This window comes from Nesoenas mayeri (assembly GCF_963082525.1).
Source record: "Nesoenas mayeri genome assembly, chromosome: Z".
In the NCBI taxonomy this organism is placed as follows: domain Eukaryota; kingdom Metazoa; phylum Chordata; class Aves; order Columbiformes; family Columbidae; genus Nesoenas; species Nesoenas mayeri.
In genome coordinates, this window is record NC_137542.1 from 31174632 (window position 1) to 31200083 (window position 25452).

The following is a 25452-nucleotide window of genomic DNA, read 5'->3' on the forward strand; positions in this document are numbered from 1 at the left end:
GCAATAGTCACATGAAAATAGTTTCTTCACTTGCAGTTTCCTCAAGCATCATACAAAGACCGCCATCTACTGTTGACATCACTAAGTCTTTTGGTACATATTTTGCATGGTAACAGTCAATACTATTCTGCATCGCTAACAAAAGAGTGAAGACCTACCAGGCCTCAGTTCCATGACATCAATCTGAAGGATAAAACCACTAGTACACTAACCCCAGAGCCTAAAGCAATGGGTCTGAGAGATGGATTTCCCCCAAATCCAGCACGCCATGGGATATAAACCTTAATGGTTATATAATTTGCCATTCTTGACAGACACCCATTTAATTATTCTTGCTTAAAAATTAGTCACTTCGCTTGAGGTAATGTTCTGTTTCATTTTCTTCTTACAGCCACAACTACCTTCTATTTTTAATCCCTTGCATACCCGTCTCTTACACGCTTTATGAAAAAAAAAACGCGGGCAGGCTGCAGAGGGATGCGAAACCAAACATAGAATATACCTTGTCCTTAGGGAAGTGAACAATACAAGGCGCCTAGAAAAGCACATCCCCTACAGACCAAGATGTTTACACAAACAGCAGAAACTGCACTTATTTCATTCCATCTCTCATCATTTGCCTGTTACCTTCTAGCTACAATGCAGGGAGCTATCAGTGCAATTGAAAGGGGATTCCTGACAACTTAGTTGCTGTTGGCTGCCCTGCCCATGGTAGCCAGAGGAGCTAGCTTTAAAGAAAAGAGTTCTTGTTGCACTGACATGCTGTGTGAGGAAGAGACTGGATGCAGGCACTAGTTTTCTGTTCTACTCAATCGGTAAAGCCATTTCAGAAACCATATGGATATGCAATATTGACATATTGGAGGCCTATTAGAAATAAACAGGATAACTGGGACCTGAAACACTGCTGAGAGGTAGTACTAGGCTACCTCACTCGTGTATGAGGTATTCAGATCCTAGTATAGTGCCTGTTACCAGTGTCACACAGAGAAAATTCTATGAACAGATCATTGTGATGAATTCTGCAAGAAGCAATTAAGTCTCCTTTAAAAAACCAGAAGTGATAAGGGCTTAGTAAATAAATTCACCATGAATTCACTCTAGGCAAATCAGATCACTTGCATCTAAGCAACAAGCCTCTTTCACTTGGAAAATGCTTCAGTCAGTCACTCTGTAATCACAAGATAAAACAAAAACCTTAAATTAATAAACCATGTGATCTAAACCGACATCGTTAGGTTAGGTTGTGGCTGGGGTATCTTGTTCTGCCATCATCTAAGAACTCAAATCCTGCCACTCCTGCTTGTTCAAAGGTGTGGGGGAGAATAAAAACACTACACACACTCTCCCATCTGTAAAATCTCAATAATTTATTCAGATAAGCCTTAAGACCTGTCTGAAACATCACAGTATACTAGTGCACAATTAATGACAGCTTCAGAAACCATGCTTTTGATGGTGTCACATTACTTCAAAGCAGCGTCTGATTGAAAATAAACTGATAAATAAATATTATCAGGATTAAGAACTCCATTTAACTTGTATTTGGTTTTGAAAAACTCTGGGTTGCTAGGAAACAATATCTAACAACTGTCATAATTAAAAACACTCCTGGCTGAAATAACACAGTTCACCAGTGTATTTTTAAAAGAACTGTGAGTCTTGAGTTTCTGTGCAAGTATTAGTATCTTCCATAGAAGTGCATGATGATATCACAGCACACAATAACATTGGTGTCTTGGTTTCAGTCCCTCTTTTCCTGGTAACAACACTTAACTGTTTTTAAAATTTAGCTTTAACATAGGTATCCAGAGATCTCCTCACAGGATTTTAACGTTCTGGGGATTCACGCTTTTTTGATGGTTTATCAAAGTAAGGAGTATTGTCTTGTAGAAGATCTTTCCTGGGTATGAGCACTGCAATAGAAAAAAAAAAAGCCTATATTATCTTATGGAAAATATGATTTAAAATTCTAAAGTTGTTTTTAAATTTAAACACAAAAAAAATGAGTTACAACAAAAAATCAGATTACTGAGAATCTGAACTTCTGGTAAGTGTACACACATCATGGTACCTACCCAAGACAAAATCATATTAAGATTTTTACCTGCTGTTGGTCAGGATAATGCCTTTCCCCTTTTCCTTTTAAAAGCACTGAAAATATTTTAATGGCATTAAGAATGCACAAAAAAAATAGTAAAGTGTTGCAGTAAAATTTAGCAAGTGAGAGAACGGCAATTTCATTATGCCTGAGCCACATTATCCTTACTTCAAGAGTTCAAAAAACTAATACTAAATTTGACTTAGCCCTCTCTCCCAATAATCTGTATTCTGATCTGTAATACTAATTTTGTCTTACCTATTTTAAAGGCCAACCGGAAAATAAAGCATCAAATGAATATTATGGCCACCATATCACCACAGAAGTGCAGTGTGCTATGGCTTTCTAATCATTCACCATTTTAACCTCTTCCTGACTCTAAGTTCTTGCCATCTAGCTCTTCAGAAACCATCTTGTCCTTTCTTCATGAAGGGAAGGAGAAGCTCTGTCCTGTCAGATTTGTTCCAGCAGCAAAAACTAAAGCACAAACAACTAAAATCATAATGCTGTACTTTGACTATGTCAGACAACTGTGAAAGGTACAGTAAGCCTGTAAAACTGTGTGTGTTTGTGTGCATGTGTGCATAATGAGTAAGACTGGACTTGGCAGTGTTAAGTTAACGGTTAGGCTTGATGACCTAAAAGTTCTTTTCCAACCAAAATGATCCTGTCATTCTGTGATTATTCTGTCCAACGTGCATTGATATCCCACATTTTATAAGAAAGAAAACTGATTCCCTTGAAGGCGTGTTCTTTTTGCATCTCCGTACTGATACTGACACACTTAATAGGTTTCTAAGAGAATAGGTACATGAAACAACAATACCAAAGAAAAACAGAATTGGATACGAAATACAGAAAAGCAAACGTCCAAACAAATGAAGATTGAAAGAAGAATTTTAAACCTTCCTTTTGAAAGCTAAGTTTTGAACATACATTGCCAACACATTGAATCAAAATCATCAAACATACTGCACGTGTGGTATATTACTAAAATGTAAGCTCTACTTGAATCAGCTTAATCTGAAATTAAAGCAAAATGTAGAGAAGAGACATTTGTATACTACTGAGTAACAGACTGAAACATGAAAAAAACAAATCAGAAAAACTGTCTAATATGACTAACAAGCTCCTAATTGAAATTGTATTCTCTTCTGTAAGAAAACCTCAGCCTAATTTCTTTTTTCTTTAATTTTTAAAGATTTACCAGTGAATCCTAACATGACTATACCCCACTGCATCTCAAATTATTTTTAAAGGATAACATGGCCCTGTGCACTGCTTCTATGACAAGAAAGAATGGTTTCACTTGATTAAGAAAAATGTTCCCCTTACCAACATTTATTCTCACTATCTAAGACAAGTCTTTGGCTTTTTATTTTCAGTTATTAAATAGTTATTTTAGAGATACAGGACTGAAATTAAAAGGAAGAAAAAACACCAGGTGTAGTTAAATTGTATATTTTTAGCTATAACACAAAAAGTTAAGAATCAAAATATTCTGACAGGAACTTACTTAAAGAAACTAGTGGCAGCACTAGATCTCTCAAACATTTTACCTATAGCTTTGTGGTGTTCTGGTGTTCCCTCTCCCCTCCCTTTCTTTCACACAACATAGTAACCAATCACTTCAATTTTTTTTGGAGGGTAGAGGCAGCACAATGGCTTGGGAATAAGCAAGGAAATAATATATTTGGGCTGCATTTAAATTAGTAAGTATTTTACTACATTGTCTTTTTTTTTATTTTCCCCAAATAGGCCAATATACTTTCTATTACAGCAAAATAAATCTTCACCTACAAGGTTTCCAAAACAAACATGTAGCACCTAAGATGAAGCACTATGAAACAAAAACTTTTCAACTGAGGTTGCTTATTTTTATTTGCCAACAAACAGCAACTATAGCAGCCACGTTAGGGCTACACTTCTACTTTGTTGTTGTTGTTGGTAATAAATCTGTCCCAAGCCTCTCATTTAATACAAGATGATACCATAAAAGCAATGTAATTCTATTGGCACTATACAAGTCAGTGTAGAGCATAAAGATTAAGGATCAAAAAGGTTGATTTTGATCGGCTAAAACTTCTTTAATCAAAGCTGTACTGGAATTGAATACCCCTTCAATGTTCTAAGCAGATTCATATACCTTCTATACCTACACAGGCACTCCCTACAACAAACTTCCTGCGAAAAACTGGCTCCTAGGTGTCAAAAAGCAGATCCACTTGATATTTTCATTATATACGGGCACAAGATGTTTGGAGGGGGGACAGTCGGGACAGCTGACACTGAGTGACCAAAGGGATATTACATACCACATGGCATTGTGCTCAGCAGTAAAAGCTGGAAGAAGAAGGAAGAACGGGGAGGCATTTGCAGTGATGGTGTTTGTCTTCCCAAGTAACCATTTGGTGTGATGGAGCCCAGCTTTCCTGGGTATGGCTGAACACCTGCCTGCCCATGGGAAGTAGTGAATGAATTTCTTCTTACTTTGCTTCTCTGTGTTTGTGGCTTTTGCTTTAACTATTAAACTGGTTTTATCTCAACCCATGAGTTTGCTTACTTTTTTAATCCCCCATCCTACTGTAAGGAGTGAGCAAGTGGCTGTGTGGGGCATAGCTGCTGGCTGGGGTTAAACCACATCACCACCTAGCCATAGATTCAACTGGAAGCTGAAGCCCCATTTCCAACTTTTTTCATCATTTTAATCTCAGACAATGTTTCTTTACAAACAAGAAAGGATGGGAACAGTAGGGTGAGAGATTCAACAAAGTGAAGCAGTAGTGGAAACCACACCCGTTTATAGGTAAAATTTTACACAATACACTGATGATGCTATTCACCATAAACTGCTATCAAAATATGGTGACGATTACCTCAACTCCCTAAAAATTTTGAACTTTTAGTTTCAGATATTTTCTAATGGCTTACTCTGTGCTACCTGTGACATTAATAATATATAAAGAGCTATACCAGGACTGCCTAATTCAGAGTGCTATATAAATAATCAAAGCTGGATTCTTAGGAAAGATGCAAACACACTAGAAGCCTGCTCAAAGAATGGCACAAAGAAATAATGTTCTGTAACTAACCAATTTACAAAAAATATTCATTGCCAGGACCTTTAAGAATTTTTCATTGTGTAAACTAAAAAAGTACTTTTTTGGTATTAGCTTTGACTGTAAATTCCAGCTTTACTGAATACTCTTCACATTTTAAGTTTACCAGGACAAGTAAGAATATCTATCCATTCTATGCATTTTTTTGTCTTGTTCAATATTATTCTGTGAACTTCTATCACGATGCTCTGGATTTCTTTTCTAAGCATTCCTGATCTTAAATTGGTGATTCACTACATTATCAAGACAAAATATTTCTCACTTCAATATATATTCCAAACACACACAAAACACATAGCTCTCAAACTGAAATGGCTGTTTCAAGATTATTGTATTGTTCTTACTGCAGTAAGATCTATTACAGAGAAGCAAAGCTTATATCTATCAAAAACAGATACAGAAAACAAACAAACAAAAAAACAAACCAAACAAACCTCCAAAACAAATCAACAAAAAAGAAGAATTGGCAAGAGACTGGATAATGACATCTTTTGCATTCATAAGCAGGTCAAATACACTGTGTGTACAGACATACTCCACATTTTTTGCTGCAGGACAAAATTTTTCTGGTTAGTATTCAGACTCTGGAAGACTTCTTCCTTCCGCACAAACCTCATTGCCATCATGTCTCTAAGTCTGCAGAATTAGGTGGTGGCAATTGTATCACTTTTTGTTTATGGAGATTTTAAAGGAGGCAATATTAAAGCTCTGCTACAGTCAAAACGGACAAACACCACTACTCTCCCCTTGTCCACTAAGTCAAGCCATTTCACTGCAAAAGGATATCAGTCAGAGAAGATGTCCCCTTTGTAAATCATTGCTGACAACTCCCAGTCCCCATGCCGTTGTTAGAACATTTGGAAACAGCTTCCAGGAGTGGCTCAGCGACCTTCCCAGATATCAAGGTGAGGCTGACCAGTTTCCCAGATCTTCTCTCTTGTCCTTATTATAAAAAGAGGAGTGATGTTTGCTTTCTTGCAGTCGTCAGGCAACTACTCTAATCACCATGACCTTTCAAAGATGATCAAAAGTGGCCTTACAATGACAACGGCCAGCTCCTTCATCACCCATGGGTGCAACACATCAGGTCCTGTGGATTTGTCTAAGGCCCATCTGTTCAAATGTTCCCCAGCCCTTTCCTGCTCTACCAAAAGTAAGTCATCCTCACTCCAGACATTCCCAATGATTCAAGGCCCATGACTCATGAAGGCAAACCTTGGCAGTAAAGACTGAGGTGAAGAAGGTACCAAGCACCCTGGTCTTTTCCATGGCCTTTATTACCAGTTCCCCTGCCCTGTTCAGCTGTGGGCCCATATTTTCCCTCCTCTTCTTTCTGCTACTGATATATCCGTAGAAGCTGTTCTTGTGGTCCTTTACATTCCTTGCCAAGATAAAATCCAGGTGGGCTCTGACTGTCCTAACCCCAGCCCTACACACTCACACAGTACTAGAATATAAATCAGTATCTGAACATGAATTCATGGAATTCACGTGGCTTTTGTAAGGGATGTTCTGCATTATAGTCCCTGCTGGAGTTCTCTGAAGACCTCTTGGGGGGCTGCCCCAACATGCTTGGATTCCCAGAAGTCCCTCAGTGAATGCTTTTAAGAAAACAACAGCCTTATTATGACAGAAGGTCTAGCATGGATAAGTCACTGGTTAAACTGTGGAAAGTGAACAATTAATGGACAGGTATCCCAATGGAGAGATGTTTGAAGTTAAGTTCTGCAAGTATTTTTGTTAGTATCTGTGCTGTTTAACAAATTTGGAAAACAGTCTTTAATGATCCATCCTGAATAAGAAATACATGTAAGTTGACAAGAACAAGTTCACGAGAGAGAAACCCACTGAGGATAGCTGAAACAGAAGCAATCCCTGGCTCAGGAAGTGCTGCCAGGTGTAAACAGCTGGAAAATGCAAAAAATCACTTCCTCTGTTCCTATGTTTCTACTGTCATCTGCCTAGGATCACTGTGGAAGACTGGACACTGGTCTAGACTTACCTTAGGCCTCAATCCAAACGGCTGTTCTAAAGTTTAATGCTTTACCAAATCTAAACCTGCAAACAGTTAAAAAAACTTAAAGACACCATTAAGAGAAACAAAACAATGTACACAGCTGAAAGTTTTTCCTATCCTCTATCACACAGTTGTATCCTGAACCTACTAATTCTCTCGTGTTTCGCTGTAAGATAAAAGAACTTCTAAACCAGGAACTAAAATTTCACAATTAGATACGCTTTTCATCAAAGCCATAGTTCTGTTACGAATCTTCCAAGGCATTATCTGAAACTTAAATTGTCAGAGTAAGGTTTTGGAAAAGAACACAATCCCCAAATAAAAAGCTATGCCATGGAGAGCACAAATAAATACTGAATTTGCTAATTCTCCACAGGCAGCTTCTTCCTACTTGGTAGAGCATGCACCTACAGGTATTGCAGCTGGGACATTTAGGCATACATAGCCAGGGATGAACCAGTATATGTGCGCTGAATTGCTACATAATTGCTATCGCTCCTAATACTTAAGCTACCAAGTTACAACTTTTTTCTCTCTATGAGGGCATTTAATGCACGCACTGCAAGTTTTCTAGCAGCCTTTGTATTTCAAAATATTTGTGTAGAAACTTTGTACCTTTGCAACCTCCACCTGTCCCAGGCAAAGCCATTAGCCAACAGGCTTAAATTAAGGGTTTGAGCAGAGAAATTACAGATAGACAGACTTCCGTCCTCTCTGTCCCTTCACACAGTTTTCAAGTTTCATATTTATTTAGTGAACTACAACAGTTTAAAATATATTTTTAGCATGCAGCTTTACTCACATATTTTGTCGGAATCTGTGTGAACTGCCTGAATAACAGAAGTTCTGAGAATCACTTCAACATCTGAAGCTACTTTCAGAAGCTAGTAAAAAGAAAAACACACAACAACAAAAGACAACAGAACAGAATAATTTAAATAATATGAAATTATTCCTGAAGACATTTTCCATACTAGACAGCTATTCAAATAATAAAACCAGTCAGTTCTATTACTCAGTTAGTTATGCACTATCTATACATAGCTTTTACTTTGAGGATCCTGGAATAACTTATAGATGGATATATAAGCTACCTTGACATACAGCGCTCAGTAACACACAGCAGTATAAAAATCTATATACCCAATGAAAACTGCACATCAATAAGGTGGAATCCAACTATCAAAACAAGTAACTAGTTTCCAATGACCACAGACATTGGTGAATGCCTCAATACATTCGACTGCACCTAGCAAAAGGCAAATCTTGTTCTTCCAACATTCCTGCTCATTAAATTTGGAGGCAAAAATATGGGCAAAACATGAAAAGAATTAAGAATACTGAAGTTTCACAGAAAAGCAGTACAGGAACAAGGCCCTACCTAAACATTTGAAAAGGCACTAATATTTGGCAAAAGGCCTAGGATTCTTTCCCTCATCCAATGGAGAAGCAGAAGCACTCTTGCTAGTTTTGCTGGGTGATTAAGAGAATCCAAATAGTTATTTATTTCTGTGTCAGAAATAAATGAAAATGCACAAGTGAGACACTTTGGGAGACATGCTTACACTAGGAAGTAGGGTGTACCAACAGAAGTGGATCTTTGCAAGAGTTACAACTCAAGACTTGACATCTACACTGAATTTCTCCTCTCCCTTTCCAAGGGTTTGGACCAGTTACCCTACTGAATGTCTATTAGCAGCTAGGCTGCATGCTCCTGGCACACACCCTGTTCTTCAGATTCATCTTAAAGGAATTCTGCTATTTGCTCTGAGACTACTTGACAAATAAGTCAAATCACAGGGAGTGGCGATAACTAAGATAACTTCAGAAGTGCACTCCTGATCAGAACTGAAATGCTGCAACAGATTCAGCTGACACATCTCACATTCTGATACTGCAGACAGTCACTCCTTCCTGCTGAGGTTACTACATAACTAAATATTTGATGTCATATTAGAGCACATTTCTGACAAAATAAAATGCACATTTGGTTGGTCAATATTCATTTTTTTAGCTGCTGTACAAAGCAGAACACTAACACCCCTGTGTTTATGCAAGTGTACAAATTCCCACAGTCCTGTTTATAATTTGATCCAGTTCATCTGCCTCTGAGTCTATTCAGTATATATATATATATGCTTACATAATAAATATGACAGGTTCTATGATGTTCAAGGATTCTGTACTTGTGATGAAAGTCTAGAATTTCTTCCACTGACACATTTAATACAGATATCATAGAATATCCTGAGTTGGAAGGGACTCACAAGTATCATCGAGTCCAGCTCCTGTCCCTGCACAGGACAACCCCACAGTTCACACCATGTGTCTGAGGGCATTGTCCAGTCTCTTCTTGAACACTGTCAGGCTTGGGGCCGTGACACCTCCCCGGGGAGCCTGTTCCAGTGCTCCAGCATCCTCTGGGTGAAGAACCTTTTCCTAATGTCCAACTTAAACCTTCCCTGGTACATCTTCCTGTCATTCCCTCGGGTTCTGTCATTGGTCACCAGAGAGAAGAGATCAACATCTGCTCCTCCTCCTTCCCTTGTGAGGAAGCTGTAGCCACCATGAGGTCTCCCCTTAGTCTCCTCTTCTCCAGGCTGACCAAACCAAGTGACTTTAGTTGCTCCTCACACAGCTTCCCCTCTAAACCCTTCAGCAACACCATAGCCCTCTTCTGGACACTCTCCAGTAGCTTTGTATCTTTTTTATCCTATGGCACTCAGAACTGCACACAGTGCTCCGGGTGAGGCCGCACCAGTGCAGAGCAGAGCGGAACAATCACCTCCCTCATCCCACTGGCAATGCTGTGCTTGATGCACCCCAGGACATGGGTGGCCCTCTTGGCTGCCAGGGCACTGTTGGCTCATGTTCAACTTGCCATCGACCAGAATCCCCAGATCCCACTCTGCAGAGCTGCTTTCCAGCATCTTGTCCCCCAGTCTGTATGTACAGACAGGGTTGCCATTTCCCAGGTGCAAAATCCAGGACTTGCCCTTGTTGAACTTCATGCAGCTGGTGATTGTCCTTTTCTCTATCTAGATCCCTCTGCAATCTCTATTAACCCACGCTAAAAACTTACATACGTGTATTTTGCAGGTTGTCACCCCTAACAAATACAGCTTTAAAAATTACAGCAAGTATTTGTTCTGTATATCTACAACAAAAAGAACATACAATTTAATTGCTCAGACACTGGAAACACAAAGACACAAGTATTACTATAGGGGTCTAACAGCAAGCAGAAATGCTAGAAAGTCCTACATAAATGCTAAGAGCTATTCATGTTATTGTCCAGTGGCTGGTATGATGCAAAGTTTTAGATTTACTTCTGCAAAGGACAGATGGAGGCACTTTCTTCCAGTTAGTGCCCAATGACAACGCAAATAGAATCAGTTAAAAGGCTGAATGACAAGGCCTGAACTATTCACTCTGTATGGATGTTAAGAACTAAAAATATCTAAAATACAGATGTTTCATTTCAGGCCTCAGTAAGCTTTAGAAAAATGACTCAGTAAAAACTGTTAAGATAACAACTGAGCAAAGGTAACTCACACAGTGAGTTAACAGAACATTTTACTCCTTTTAATGCACCATGAGAAAAGAAAAACCAAAAATCCCAGTAGTATAATTGATACCTCAGTATATACAATAGTCATGATCATTTGGCTTTTTTTTGCCTCCAATGAAAGATGTTGCCTCATTTGTGATCAGGAACCAAAGCAATTCTCATGTCTGCCAGTAAATCAGCAGACTATTTAATTTTTCTGTACTTTTTGTGCTTCTCTATCCAACAAAGACCACGCAAATTTAAGTGAACACAGCTTAGATAGACATTATGAGCCAAGTATAAAAAATATTTACATGAAAATAGCAACGTAGAGCATTTTTTCCCATAATATTATTAGAAGCTTCAAAATAAGCATATTGAACTACCAGAAGACACTTTCTCATTATGTATTTTTGAATGTGCAAAATTCTATAATATACTATTAATACTAATGGACATATCAATGTATCTATAAACTAAGATCCATATAAAAGCCTTTTCAAACTCATCTGGCTCTCATAATGTCTCAGTAAGTGCTCACATTGGTTTAGAGATCCTTTAAGTAAATATCTCATATATAAGTACTTCTATGCAAAGTGGAAAAACCAATGAAAACAGGAAGTACCTCATTTATCTTCTCTTCAGATGTCTCATATTGGTTATTCCTGAATTCTTCATTTATCTTTTGTCTTGCAGCTATATAAGGTAAACAAAAAAAACTAAAGTGCAAACAACAACAACAAAATCTATCTTGTCTTTGTCACTGCCTCAAAGGTCAGTATTCTATGTCCTTTATAGAACCTTTCTGGTACACTTTGCCTCAAGTAAGTTAATATAAGATTTCTATGGAATTCAGGTGAAGTTGTAATTTAAGTTGACTGTTATAGGAACATAACTGCCTATCTAGCATTCTGACCTTAAAAATAACTAACATACAGAAGTCACTACTGCAAGTTGGTTTACAAAAAAAAAATCAATATTTATCCCCTGAGGAGCAATCGTACATAAAATCAACCCAAATGCTTAGTACATTTAAAAATGGTTTGCTGGGCTGAAGAGAGGAAGTAAAAAAAAAAAGGGAGGGGGAGTGAGGGGGAACCAGGAAGATCACCAAGGTTCCAAAAAGATATGTTTTCCATAAGAAATATAGCTTGAGTGCTTGAGTCTCACAACCAGGTTTTTGTTTCAAATTAATGGATGTCTGGTTATGGACACACAAGTTTTCCCAATGATTATGCATAAAATGTGGAAGGCAATAATTTAAAGAATGACTGCGTTAAGAATCCTCTGTATTTAGAGAAGGTTCCACAGAAACATAGTAAGCATCCACCACACAAAAAAAATCTCTCTTACCTTCAAGAGCTCTGGTATCATTTTTAAAAACTTCTTGCCGGGTTCTGTGTAGTAATTTAAAAAGCTTCAAAACCTGCCAATACAACATAATAGAATTAGCTTGTTTGCTAGCAGAATTCTTAGTCAAAATGAACATGTAGTTTAAGAGTGCTCTAGTTGATTTTTCAGGTTCTTTCCATTTAGAACAGAACTTGATATGGAATCAGTATCTAAGATATTTTACCTCAGTTTCCGATCAAATAATTTGTAGCCAAAGCAGATGTGAAGAAATAAAAACCCTAGGTAGTTCTATATGCTTCAAATTAATCCAAGATGCTAGAGAGTACTAGCACCACACCCCTAAATAATCATTTGGCATGACAGGAATATAATCCTGAAAATACATTGATGCAAACATATTTATTTTGCCAATAACAAAAACACATAACAGAATTGGAATAACTCTAAAAGTCAAGTCACCTGAAGGAACTATCAAGGGTAGATCACTGGATATTTTCAGATTACAAAAAAAAAAGGTAGAAATATAAATGGCTGCAGTATTCTCACATTTACAAACCAACGTAAGAAAAGTGAATTTCAAAAAGATCTCCAACTGTGTATTAACTAATTCAACAATTATTTTTCATGTCTCCATATAATACCTGGATATAATCTTCTAGAGGTGATGTGGCAAAACCAACTTAAACCAAAGTCCTTCCCACACTAAAAATTAGGATTTAGAATGTAGAGATAATGCACCTCAGCATGTACGTAAAGTAAAACCCCCAAGAATCACAACTCACAGTCATGCTGTTTGGCTATTTATACACGCAGACCATAATGAAATTAAAGAAATCCCAAAGTCCTTATCAGAATTTGTTGATGTTTGTCAGAGATCGAAAAGAATCTGTGACAAGCACAGAAAAAATGAAACCAAATTTGACACTGAGACAAGATACATTTTGAAATTATTTCTAGTACTTTCTAGTGTGTTTTTACATCTCTAGAAGGCACAATTCCAGGTAGCTTATGACAATCTTAAATTGTTTTGTCATAATTCACATTCCAAAAATGTCTTAGAAGGATGCAGAGGAAACACAGGGCTGTAACTGAGGAATAATCATCTTCTTCATCAGCATGTGCTGTATTTGTGAGTGGGAGATGCAAAACACTATCCCCTAAAGGTGAAAACCCAATAAAAACACCTCAGCAGTGCCTTGAAAAAAATGTTGCCTCTGTTTTAAATCTGCTAACGACAGAGAGCAGAACTGCAAGCTTCTCTGAAAGCTACTACTTCTAACAGATGTCAACACACTTTTACATTTTCAAGCTAGATTCTCACCTTCCGCTCAGCTGGTCACTTGGCTACACACTGAGATAATTCATCCAGAAGTGTACATGCACAAAAAGACAGTTTTGAGGAAGAAGACATAAAACAGTAAGAAGAGGCAACCTTCCAGTCTACTGCTGCTTCTTTAACATAATACTACCACAACTTTAGTGCTATTAAGGGACAACTTACAAGTATGAACAAATTCAAATCTCACTTCATGTGGATTAGACCGTGTCATTGTTTCCACTGGAATTTATGATTTAGCCTCCTGTTGAGTATATGATACTGCACTACAAATGTTTATGGAAAGAGGACAAATCAGTGCATTCTCAATTGCTTGAGAGTCTCAGGAACATTTAAGTAAAAAACTTTTGTCACTTTTACAAGAGTTAGTATGTCACCTGACAATCAGTTAAATCAACCTGAGCAGAGACATATAGAAGAGAACATGGACTCTGGTAATTCCTTTTCAGCTTCTGTGTCTTTAATAATTAGCAATTGAACAGAATAATGTTGCCTCTAATTGCAGCGTTCCCCAGATGGCTGAATCTGTGGAAAGTAAACCAACAGAACTAAAGCCCAGAAAATACATTTCTTGTTCTGTAGACCTATTTTAAGAGATTTGACTAAATTGTTTAGACAGGACATCCTGAAGTATTTCTACCCCACAGTATTTTCTCCATCTTTGCAAACAGTAAAATTAATATTAAAAATGGTTTTGGGTGAAAGACATATGTTGTGAAACCTGCAGGAGTGTTTCACGGTTATTCTGAACTTTTTAATCAACAATTTTCTGGCGTCTTCCTCTGCTATTTGCAAATTTCTGCAGACCCCTCCTGGAAAGTTCTTCACCACATTGGAGTAGATGACTTTGAAACAAGATATATTAATGCAGGCTCCCTTGAGCTCTACAGTCACCTGAAGAAACATAGAATTCCCCTAATACATCAGTGTATCCCTACATTCCCCTAATACATTAGTGTATCCCTAATACTAAGCTTTAGAACACTTCTAAAACAGGGGCTCAACTCCCCCCACCAAGTACTCTATATTGCAAAGGTAAAAGGTTTAAATAAGTCCCCCATCTTTGCTTTTCTCCATCTTCTCATCACAATTCATTCTCTTTATGTGTATTAACTTCCACTTGTAGTCTCTCAACGTGTTTCTTTTTCCACGACAGACTTTGCATGCAAAACTCCATGTTCAATCACCCAGTGTCATGTCCTTTTTGGCCTGAAAGCCTCTGCCTGTTAATGCTCAGAATAAATGCCAGGAACTGCTAAGAAAAACGTTCCTGCCCTCCAATGGCACACAAGGAAAAACTCCCCATGGTATATAATGTGTCTAGTTATTATTTACACGCTAGTGTTGTAAATTTGAGAGGGAACACAGCTCGGCGCTGCATGCACTACCACCAGCTCCAAGCACGGCGGCCACCAGGCAGCGCAGGAGGGACTAAAACCCGGGACACGGCGGCAACCACCCGCCTGCGGCACGCTGCGGGAAGAGGGACCCTCCGCTCCACGCAGGGCGCAGGCCGGACGGGGTGGGCAGGGTCGGACCCGCGGCCGCTGTGAGCAGGGGGCCGGCAACCACCGCCGCCGCCGCCGCCTCAAACGGGGCCGGGCCCGCGCGGGCGCTCCCCGGCTCCAATTCACTCGAGACGAGCCCCGAACACCGCGGAGGCCCCGCTCTCCCCCGGCAGCCTCGGAAGACACCGCCAAGATGTCGCCGCAACAGGACACACCGAGTCCCCCGCCTCTCCCCGCCGCGCATGCGCGCCGAGCTCACCTGCCTGCGGCTCGCCATGGCGACCGCCGTTCTCTTCCGGCCCGGGGGAGCGGGGAAGTGACGAATTAACACGTTCCAGGCCCTCCTCCTCCCCCGCCGCCACGCTACCGGTGCGGCCGCCAACGGAGCCCCGCCGGGCGCCACTCGCCGCCGCCCGTGTTCCGGGCACTCTCTGCCCCGCCGCGGGCGCTCCGGGGCCAATCGATCCCCTGCTGCCTTCGCTGGTGGCTCTGCCAGGCATAAAATAAATAACGGGTTTGCACCTGCTTCCCTCTGAAGAAAGATGTCATAGTTTCAAACGCGTGACTGGAAAGCCATCAGTTTGTGGCCAACACATTATTTTGCACCGCTGGCCATTACTTCCCAGAAGCACTTGATTGAATTTTAATTCTTTCTTTCTTTCTTTCTTTCTTTCTTTCTTTCTTTCTTTCTTTCTTTCTTTCTTTCTTTCTTTCTTTCTTTCTTTTTCTTTCTTTCTTTCTTTCTTTCTTTCTTTCTTTCTTTCTCTTTCTTTCTTTCTTTCTTTCTTTCTTTCTTTCTTTCTTTCTTTCCTTCTTTCCTTCTTTCCTTCTTTCCTTCCTTCCTTCCTTCTTTCTTTCTTTCTTTTTTTGTTAAAAAAAAAAAAAAGCTGATATGGAGGTAACCAACGATTATTTACCAGAACTGACTGGACCGTTTGATATCCTGCTTGACCATATTGTCTCTCGGAGAGAATACTCTGAGGGGGCTGTATGGGGATATAGCGGAAGATTTGGTGAGGAGATTAGTTAAATGTAAATACGCTCATTTTTAATTTTTTCCAACTTGTAAGTCTCTCTCCCTCTTCCTCCTTTTACCTTTCCCAGTGGGGAGGGGGGGTGGGTTAACAGAGAAGGTCTGCCATGATTTATTGTCACCCTGCAGTAAAAGGTGACAGCTGCAAGTGCACATTGCTGGCTCCTGTCCAATCTTTCACTCACCAGTACCCCCAAGTCCTTCTCTGCAAGGCTGCTCTCAATGCCTCCATCCCCCAGCCTGTATTGATACTGGAAGTTGCCCAAGCCCAGCTGCAGGACCTTGCACTTGGCCTTGCTGAACTTCATGAGGTTCACATGGGCCCGCTTCTCAAGCTTTTCCAGGTTCCTCTGGGTGGCATCCTGTCCCTCAGGAGTGTCAACTGCACCACTCAGCTTTGTGCCATCCGCAAACTTGCTGAGGTTGCACTTGTTCCCAATGTTTGTGTCATTCATTAAGATATTAAATAATACTGGTCCCAGTATGGACCCGAGTCACATCACTTGTTACGGTGTCCATCCAGACATTGTGCCATTGACCACCACACTCTGGGTGCAACCATCCAGCTGGTTCCTCATCCACCAAACAGTCCACCCACCAAATCCACACCTCTCCAATTTAGAGAGAGGATGTTGTATGGCACCACATCAAATGTTTTATAGAAATCCAGACAGACAACATCAGTAGCCCTTCTGTATGGGGATATAGCGGAAGATTTGGCAAGGAGATTAGTTAAATGTAAATACGCTCAAGTGACTTGCACCTGTCTGTAGAAAAAGCACATAGATCACACTAATTGTTTTACTGACCTTGTGTGCTTGATGAGTAGAACCTCCGTGTTACATAACATAGGCCTGTGAGAAACTCTAGGCACCTTATCACTATGTTTGAGATTCCTGCTTTGTTGTGAGAAAGAGCGGGAGGTTGTGCCTGCCTGAAGCCTTGAAATACAGACAAGCTCAGCAGGCCCAGTGCCTGTGTCCCCGCTGGTGTCACCTCTGCCTGGGAGCTTCGGTGTGGCTTCGGAGATCCTCCAGTAGAGAGGTAACTAAAATAAAATTTGCTCTTTGCAAATGCATTCGTGGCCTCTGGCTCTTCTTGCGACGTGCCTGCGTATGTGTACACAGGAGCTGAAGAACAACTACAACATTGAAACAATTACCCTGGTTTTTCTGCCCACTAATGTCGGACATGAATCCAGCCTAATACTGGAAAAAACCCAGGCATGGTTCTTTAGGTGACCTAAAGAAGAATCACAGAATCAGAGAATGATTGGGGTTGGAAGGGACATCTGGAGATCATCTAGTCCAATCCATCTGCTAAAGCAGGTTCACCCAGAGCAGATCGCACAGGAATGTGTCCAAGCAGGTCCTGAATTTCTCCGGAGAAGAAGACTCCACAACCTCTCTGGGCAGCCTGTTCCAGTGCCCTGGCACACTCAAAGAAGTTTTTCCTCATGTTCAGGTGGAACCTCCTATGCTTCAGTCTGTACCCATTGCCTTTCATCCTACTATTGGGCACCACTGACAGGAGGCTGGTCCCATCCTCTTGACACCCACCCTCGGGATATTTATAGACATTAAAGAGATCCTCTCTCAGCCTTCTCTTCTCCAGGCTACACAGACTCAGCTCTCTCAGTCTCTCCTTATAAGAAAGATGCTCCAGGCCCCTAATCTTCTTCGTAGCCCACCACTGGACTCCTTCCAGTAATTCCTTGTCCTTCTTAAACTGGGGAGCCCAGAACTGGATGCAGTACTCCAGATGAGGCCACACCAGGGTAGAGCAGAGGGGAAGGATAATGTCCCTCGACCTGCTGGTCACACTTTTTGTAATGCACCCCAGGATACCATTGGCCTTCTTGGCCACAAGGGCACATTGTTCACTAGTGATCAACCTGTTGTCACACAGAACTCCAAGTCCTTTTATGCAGCACTGCTGTCCAGCAGGTCCACCCCTAACCTGTACTGGTGCCTGGGGTTGTTCCTCCCCAGGTGCAGGACCCTACAGTGCCACTGTTGAACTTCAACAGGTTCTTCTCTGCCCAGTAGTTACAGATTTTGACACCAGATGACAGGTGTCAGGGCCCTGAGTACACTAAGAACCCTCAGGGGCCAGAACAGCCTGCTGCCCAGGACCCCATGTTGGCCCCCAGGGCCTGTAACAGCACAGGTGAGTCCGTCTCCAGCTCTGCCATGGCCTCAAGGGTGGCCTGGCCTGTGGGGGTTCAGCGATCAGCACTGTGTGTTCACAAGATTCTGTTGTACGTGAGGACATGGAGGCTCCATCCTCTAAATTTTTCTACTTTATTACAGATTACCACAAAAATCACTGCTAGCAAGGGTACCTATGATTAACAAAGCAAATGCAGATCTATCTCAAGCTATTTCAAATTACTGTCAACAATCAGTAATAGCAGCAATCAGTTGTATAGCAACATTATAGCAACAACCAAATAGGAATTTACTATTGCAGGTTACTACAAACTTCCCGTGAGTTGAGCAATTTATTAACAATATAATAACAGATATATTATGACAGATGACTTGTGTGGATACATAATACCAGTATGAAGTGAATTTCAGAAAGAGTGGAGGACACACCATCCCAGAGTGGGGAGGGCAGACCAAACTGACCCCTGAGTCTCAGCAGGGAGTCTGGAGTCAAGCAGGTGTCCACGGTGGGAGTCCAAGACCGCACAGAAAGTTTCTGCAGGGAGTTCAGCCTGTGCAAGAAAGGTGAAGTATGTGCAGCACAGGATGTTCTCAGAGGGAGAATCTGCATTTTGGAAAAAAAGCAAGTCATTTTTATATCATAGAGACATAAGAAGATGTAGGACACCACCACTGTGAGCAGCCAACAAGTGCTGTTAATTTCTGTTTTCCACCTGGAACAGTCAATAGATGATGATGTTTCCTGGTCTTTCAGATCAGTTTTATTTTGCCAGATTGTTTTCCCTTTTCCCAGACTATTTTTTCACCTTTTTCAGATGAAAAGTTGCTGTTACAGCTCCTTGTTTCTATGCTTATTGACGGTATTTGAGGATGTCTCTGTTTACTAGGTATGCAGCTGCTTGCCTTGCCCACAGCCTAACTGACCAGCCCAGTCTCGGCCCAGCCATCCCAGGGCTGTGTCTGGTACTTTCAGACTCAATTGGTGTCCTCCAGAAAACAGAACAAGCTTGTGCTTCAGTAGCACTTTACCCAGCATTAGCTACAGGAAGCAGAAAGATTTTAAACGTCCTCAACTCTACTGCTTTGCTAGACCTCTAGCTTCAATATACAGTCTATTTCATTGTTTAATTGAAATTACATTCAAAGCTAATTGAAGTGAAGGAACACTAAACTATTACTAAATATTTTCAATATTTCAAATTTCCTAAATATCATCATTTTGGACTATGTACCTCATAAAGAAACTTGATATATTAGCAGGAGAAATGATCCCTACTCGTATATCCATTTGCAGGAATATTTATTGCAGCTGTGAATGAATAAATTAAGTCCTCTGAAAGGCCTTTGTGTATCCAAAACAATATAAAATTTGACATTTACATAGTGAGACAAAAATATATGTTGACGTCAACTGTATGGAAAAAATGCTTTTGCTTTTTCAGAGAAACTTCTTAAACTGTCTCTTTATGTCTTCTCTTAACATAGAAATATGCTTTCTAGACCGACTCCACGGCAGCCCGTGGAACTACTTAACGTACACTAACATGTACAGATGGAACTTGAATAAAGATTTATATGTTAAGCTGTTCCAGAGTCTATCTAGCTAGTAATATTCTTTCACAAAATGTTTAATTCCCAAGAATATAGGGCAATAACATTACTCACATATTTGCTTAATAACCATGTTTAGACAACAATAGAAAGCAAATAAATTTGCTCCTGAAGCCCCAATTCTATTGTTTTAGCCATCATACTCCAATACTATCCGTAGAACATATACATGTCAAAATATATACAGTACCATCAAGTGAGGAACAGAATATCCTTCCAGTGTTCCATGAGCTTCATCAGGGCTTTGTTTAGGGTATCTCGAGATACATAATTTCAGAGTTATTACTAGATGTGTATAAAAAATTATGCTCTTTTTATAACAAGTTTGGGTAAGCAAATATGGAACCATTTTAGGTTTAAACCACTTAGCAGTATTTACTCCCTGCATCCCTCCAGAATTTTCTTTCCTGCAAGATTTTTGTTGCAAGGCAAATTAATACGTCTGTATTAAAATCTGCATAGACAAAGCTTGAGGGAAATCAGATTGAACCTATTTTAACCATGAAGGTTAGAAAAGGAAGCTTTCTTTGTCACCCTTCTGTTTTTTTTCTTTTTTCCCCTGCTTTTTAATTTCTCCTATTTTGTGACTGGTGTCATATATATTTAAAAAAGCATATTTATGGCTAGATGTGCAGCTGTTTAATATTGTGCTGCCCTCTGTGAGTTACAGCCAGGTCTTAATTGATTTTGTATTTAAAAAATGGCTTATGTGTAGAATGGCTGACATATTAAACTGTGATTTCACCTGTGCAGGAGCCATCCTGGCGCTAGCAGCACCCAACATCTCACACTAAACCCTATTTTACCACTGTACCCCCCAAAGTTTTGGGGCAGTGCCAATGTTTATAAATAAAGCATCCTACTTGGCTCAGCCCAAGCCTCATCTTGATGGGCCGAAAGGCCTTGAGACACCAGTGTAGTTTGCCTTGTGCTGTGTGCCAGGGACCAGAGAGTTTTCACCTGGACACACTGCCAAGGCAAGCGGGGCCTCCAGGAGAAGATTCACAGCAGGTTGCGTTTCTCCTGCAAACTTGTATGGAAAAGCTACAGGCAGCTCCAAGAGAAGCAGCCACTTGGCTGCAGGGCACAGCCCCAAGAAGTCACGCAGATATCTGAGCTGGATGTGATGCGGCAATCAACAATACTTCACTGCAACTGCCTCTCCTGGGACTCAACTTGCACTCCGCAGGACTCGAGTGCACCACACCGTTGATAGCCCGCCACAGAACCACCAACACCCGCCTTCAACTCAGATCCCTCCGCGCCTCTACTCCGCATCAGCGACGATAAACCAGCTAAGTGGGCGGGGACGAGCGAAAAAGACAGGCGAAACGACCAATCGCGAGTTGTGCGCGGCTTGCCTCAGTCTATCGACCCAATGAGCGCTGCAGGGGGCGTAGCCGCGAGGGGAAGCGCGGCGCGACGGGCGGCGCGCGGTGGGATCGGGCCGCCGCCATGGCTGACGAGATCAGCAAGGCGCAGGCCGCGCGCCCCGGCGGCGACACCATCTTCGGGAAGATCATCCGCAAGGAGATCCCCGCCAACATCATCTATGAGGACGAGCAGGTGCGGGCGGTGCGCAGCCGCCCGCCTTGGGGGTGCCGTTGAGGTGCTCGGGAGCGCGGCGGGGCGGGCGGGACAGACGCGGCCTCTCGGCAGCCTCCCGCCTTGGGCTCCTCCGGTGCGCGGCCCGGCGGGCAACGAGGCGGTTGCGGGGCTGCCGGCTCTGTCTCGGCCCCAGCCCCAGCCCCGCTCTGTCGCCGGCCTGTGTGTGGAGGAGGCCCCTGGCGTTCGCCGGAGCGCGGCCTTACGGCACTGCAGGACCTGCGGGTTTTGCTGACGGGGTTTCTTACACTCGGCGTAGGAGAGTCGTGGTGAAATTTTAGATTAACCCCCCACGGGAAGTGCCCTTGTGGACTTCGGGCTTATGTGCCTGGTGTGGAGCATAAAAAGCTGTTTCTTCGCGTCAGGAATACACATCTTGATACGCCTCCCAATAGCGTTAGGGAAGTCATACAGCTGTGCCTGCCAGCCTTTGGTTGTGAGCCTCTGAGAGGGATTATTAAAGAGCTGTAGAGATTACAGCTTTGTTTTTGCTCTTCACTGAGGTCTATAACTAGTCATCCTGCAGGGTGCAGAAATAGGTTTCTGTGGTGAGGTGTGGACTGGTGGCATTCAGGGATGCTGGCAGCATGCTAGGAGCTCAGTGAAATGGTTAGCTTATGAAAAAATGCAGCTGTTACCTCCAAGACATAAACTAAACTAGTATCCAGTGTAAGCCCTTTTTTTTTAAAAAAAAAAAAAAAATTGAAGTACTGAATAGTAGCAGGGACATTTGCTTTTGAGACAAGGGATTATCTACAGACTCACAAGAGGTGCTGTTTGTCTGATTTGTGTGCTTGAAAATTAGACATAGCTTTTAACAGTGTTTTCTCAATAGATACAGAAATGCCGCAACTGCCAACTAGTCTGAAGACCAGTAGAAATTTTCATGCTTTCCGAAAATCATGCTTATGTTACTGCTCTGTGTTTATTGACAGTGTGCATTCTTTACCCAGATGAAAGCTACATCAGGTTTTTCCTCAGTGGTGGTGGCTACAGCAGTGTAACCTGAGCACTGAGCTTGACTGGCAATCAAGCCATTGACCTTGATTGGTGGCTCGAGAGCATATCATCCGCTCTGACTGCTGTTAGTGCACAATATTCTCTGGAAGAGTAGTTACCTGCAGCATCTCGCATCTCAGTTGATTTTCACCTTAAACTACACAGAAATGTAGAACTGCTTTCAGAGTTTAGGTGGCCATAGTGGATGATCTTTAATTCATTTTGCTGACTCTCTGGAGTTGTTTGTAGACGTTGCTGGAAGTGTTACAAGAAGAAATGTAAGGAAGGATTTTAATCATTAATTCACATTCAGAGAAAATGAGATATTAAAAAGTACAAAGTCTGTGTAGTTAAGCCTTATCACTGTTTTTTCAGTGGAATCTAAACTTGCAGGAATGAAAGTTCGTTTACCATGTATGTACTCATGGACTTCTTGTGACTGTGTTTCTATTCAATGCCACTTCTGTTTTCTGTCCCATAGAAAATTATTTGCTACCGGTCATCTGGTCATTAAATTCTTTGACCTAATTTGGCCATTTGCATTGTGCTGCTGTCTGGACCGCATACGATAGAAAAACCGCATACAGTAGAAAAACCGCTTACAAAATTATCAACTCAAAGATTTATCTGATTAGGTGCAAATTAGTTCTATTAATCCATGCATTGCTTACCACCCTTCTTTGGTTGTAGGTAAAAAACATTTCATCAGAGATTTAAAACTGGGCTTTATCTTTTAACATATAGCTTAAAATAGGACAGATTGGAGGTATACAAGATAAGGCATTGTTAATATAAGTAAAGTTTAGGCTTTTTGTCACCTTTACTCTCAGCAAAGGGCACAGTTCCTCTTGAGAGAATTAAAAAGCAACGCAGTTGCATAGAAATTTCACTTTATTAGTTCACAAATAACTGAAAGCATCTAGGAAATGTATATTTTGAAGAATGTAAGATATGTGATTATAATTATGCACTCTTTGTGGCATAACTCAACCAGTAACTACCAGATGTTTTGTTGTTAAATGTGGTAGGTTAAGTCAGAGATGTCCCTTGGTTGGCAGTGGCAGAGTGCATGCTCAGCATGGGCATCTGCAGATGGTTGTGGTTGCAGTAGCAGCTCCTGATTCTGTGGCCATTTGCTTGAGGTATCTGATAATCTGCTTAAGTATGTATTTAGTGGGGAATATTGATTTACTTAACCTCTTGCCTTTCTCTGAAGCAAATAATGTTTGAACTCTTTGCTCTTTCTCTAGTGCCTTGCGTTCCATGATATTTCACCCCAAGCTCCGACACATTTCCTAGTGATTCCTAAGAAGCCAATTGTCAGGTTATCTGAAGCAGAAGATTCTGATGAATCTGTAAGTACTCTAGAAACTTTCTGTACACCAAACTGTACCTCTAATTACTTCATAATTTGTTAGACTCTTCCTCTTTTCCCCTTGACATTTCAAAGAGGCAAATAGTTTTCCGATATTATGATCCTTTTTTCCTAGCTTAGAACAGGAATAGAGTTAAAGTCTTCCAGTAAAAGCAGTGATAGAAAGCAAAATGTATTTCTGGGATGTATTTGCAGTGCAAAATGCATTGTTTTATTGGAGTGCAGTCTTGATGTCTTTTTCCATGGTTTTCAGGCAGTAGTACTTACTCGTATATGGGCTTGGGGTTTTTGACAGGTCAGAGATGAAGAAAGGGAAAAGTGGCTGAGAGGTGGTGAAGTTTTCATTTGTAACTATAAACATCAAGTTAAAAATTTTTGTAAACCTTTATATGATAAAAGAAAATTTCTACCAGAATTATATGTGTTGCCTGAAGAAGGAATGGGGGATTTAACTGTGAGATTAATTTAGATTCTGTGACACTTTTGTAGTCTGTTACTGTCTAGCTTGAAAAATATCTATGGCTCTTTATATTGCCCTATATTATGCATAGTCAGTCTTATAGCTTTTCTTGGGGAGTGTCAGTTGTAGGCAGAAAACAATTTGAAAAGCAGTGGTTGAATTTCTAAAGATTAGCTTACTGGCTTATCTGAATGGTTCTCTACTCTTCTTCCTTCTCTTCCTGCCCTCTCCCCTTTTTGTGTTTGTCCTGTTTGTTGTTTTTTTTTTTTTTTCTTCCTCCAGCTTCTTGGGCATTTAATGATTGTTGGCAAGAAGTGTGCTGCTAACCTGGGCCTGACCAATGGATACCGGATGGTTGTGAATGAAGGGCCTGAGGGTGGGCAATCTGTCTATCACGTACATCTGCATGTTCTGGGTGGTCGTCAGTTGGGCTGGCCACCTGGCTAACATTTTTACACCACAGGAATTAACTGCATGCGTACAAATTACCACCAAATAGATTTAATATGTCGCCCATCAACTAGCCACTGTTAATGTATTTTTTTTGAATGTGTGTCTATGGAGGGTAATAAATGCTCTGAACAACATTCGCACAATAAAGATTTAGCATGTGGGAATCATCGCTGTGTGGTGTGCCTTACTGACTTGCTGACGGAAACAGTTCTCCTAGTTAAAATGGGGTTCTCCAGCGTTTATATATATAGTGTATTTCAGTCTGCTGTTAACAATCTTATGAGGCATTTGAAATCTGAAGATGCAACTACTTAGCAATCTTTCATGTCTTTTGGGAAGAAAACTTCTCAGCTCTTTGAATAGGGTATGTAAATATTCATAAAACCACTGTAGGCTACTGCTAAAACTTATTGAAAAAGTGTTGTACGTGAAATTCCGAACATGCTGTACGAGGTCTGCATCAGTATGTTGCAATGTGTTGGAAACTCTTAATGGCTGCTTTATAAGGCCTCTTCATTCTGCTAAGAGGAGGTAACACAATAGTCTTAATGGCAGCTGTGATAGTTACATATCACACTGGTTATTTGTTTCTACATTGTGATTTTGATGGAATTGAGGACTTGAAATTAAAATATCTGACTGCGTATGTAGGGCCTTGTAAGATGCTAGAGGAATTTCATCTTGGCACATAAGCAGCATAATGTATGTATACATGTAAGATTCCAAATATTATTGGGTTGACTTTGTCCTGCAGTGAATAG

General features: G+C 40.8%; 2 protein-coding genes across 2 annotated transcripts; one reads left to right on the plus strand and one right to left on the minus strand.

Moving 5' to 3' along the window:
* Positions 1–1388: 1388 nt before the first annotated feature.
* LYRM7 (LYR motif containing 7) lies at positions 1389–15939 on the minus strand. The gene is made up of 5 exons (XM_080362365.1): positions 15244–15939; positions 12141–12213; positions 11413–11483; positions 8040–8121; positions 1389–1916 (listed from the first exon to the last, which is right to left on the minus strand). The coding sequence occupies exons 1-5, from the start codon at positions 15259–15261 to the stop codon at positions 1831–1833; spliced, it is 330 nt and encodes a 109-aa protein (XP_080218491.1). The 5' UTR covers positions 15262–15939; the 3' UTR covers positions 1389–1830.
* A 5272-nt stretch (positions 15940–21211) lies between these two features.
* On the plus strand, positions 21212–24855 carry HINT1 (histidine triad nucleotide binding protein 1). Its single transcript, XM_080362587.1, has 3 exons — positions 21212–21365; positions 23654–23758; positions 24521–24855. The coding sequence occupies exons 1-3, from the start codon at positions 21255–21257 to the stop codon at positions 24683–24685; spliced, it is 381 nt and encodes a 126-aa protein (XP_080218713.1). The 5' UTR covers positions 21212–21254; the 3' UTR covers positions 24686–24855.
* The last annotated feature ends 597 nt before the right edge of the window (positions 24856–25452 follow it).

Coding starts and splice junctions, on each gene's coding strand:
- HINT1 (XM_080362587.1), top strand. CDS start 21,255: ATGGCTGACGAGATCAGCAAGGCGCAGGCCGCGCGCCCCGGCGGCGAC. Junction 21,366..23,653: donor TCATCTATGAGGACGAGCAG/GTGCGGGCGGTG, acceptor CTCTTTCTCTAG/TGCCTTGCGTTCCATGATAT. Junction 23,759..24,520: donor CAGAAGATTCTGATGAATCT/GTAAGTACTCTA, acceptor TTCTTCCTCCAG/CTTCTTGGGCATTTAATGAT.
- LYRM7 (XM_080362365.1), bottom strand. Junction 8,122..11,412: donor CTGAAGAGAAGATAAATGAG/GTACTTCCTGTT, acceptor TCTTTTTACTAG/CTTCTGAAAGTAGCTTCAGA. Junction 1,917..8,039: donor CACAGATTCCGACAAAATAT/GTGAGTAAAGCT, acceptor TTTCTATTGCAG/TGCTCATACCCAGGAAAGAT.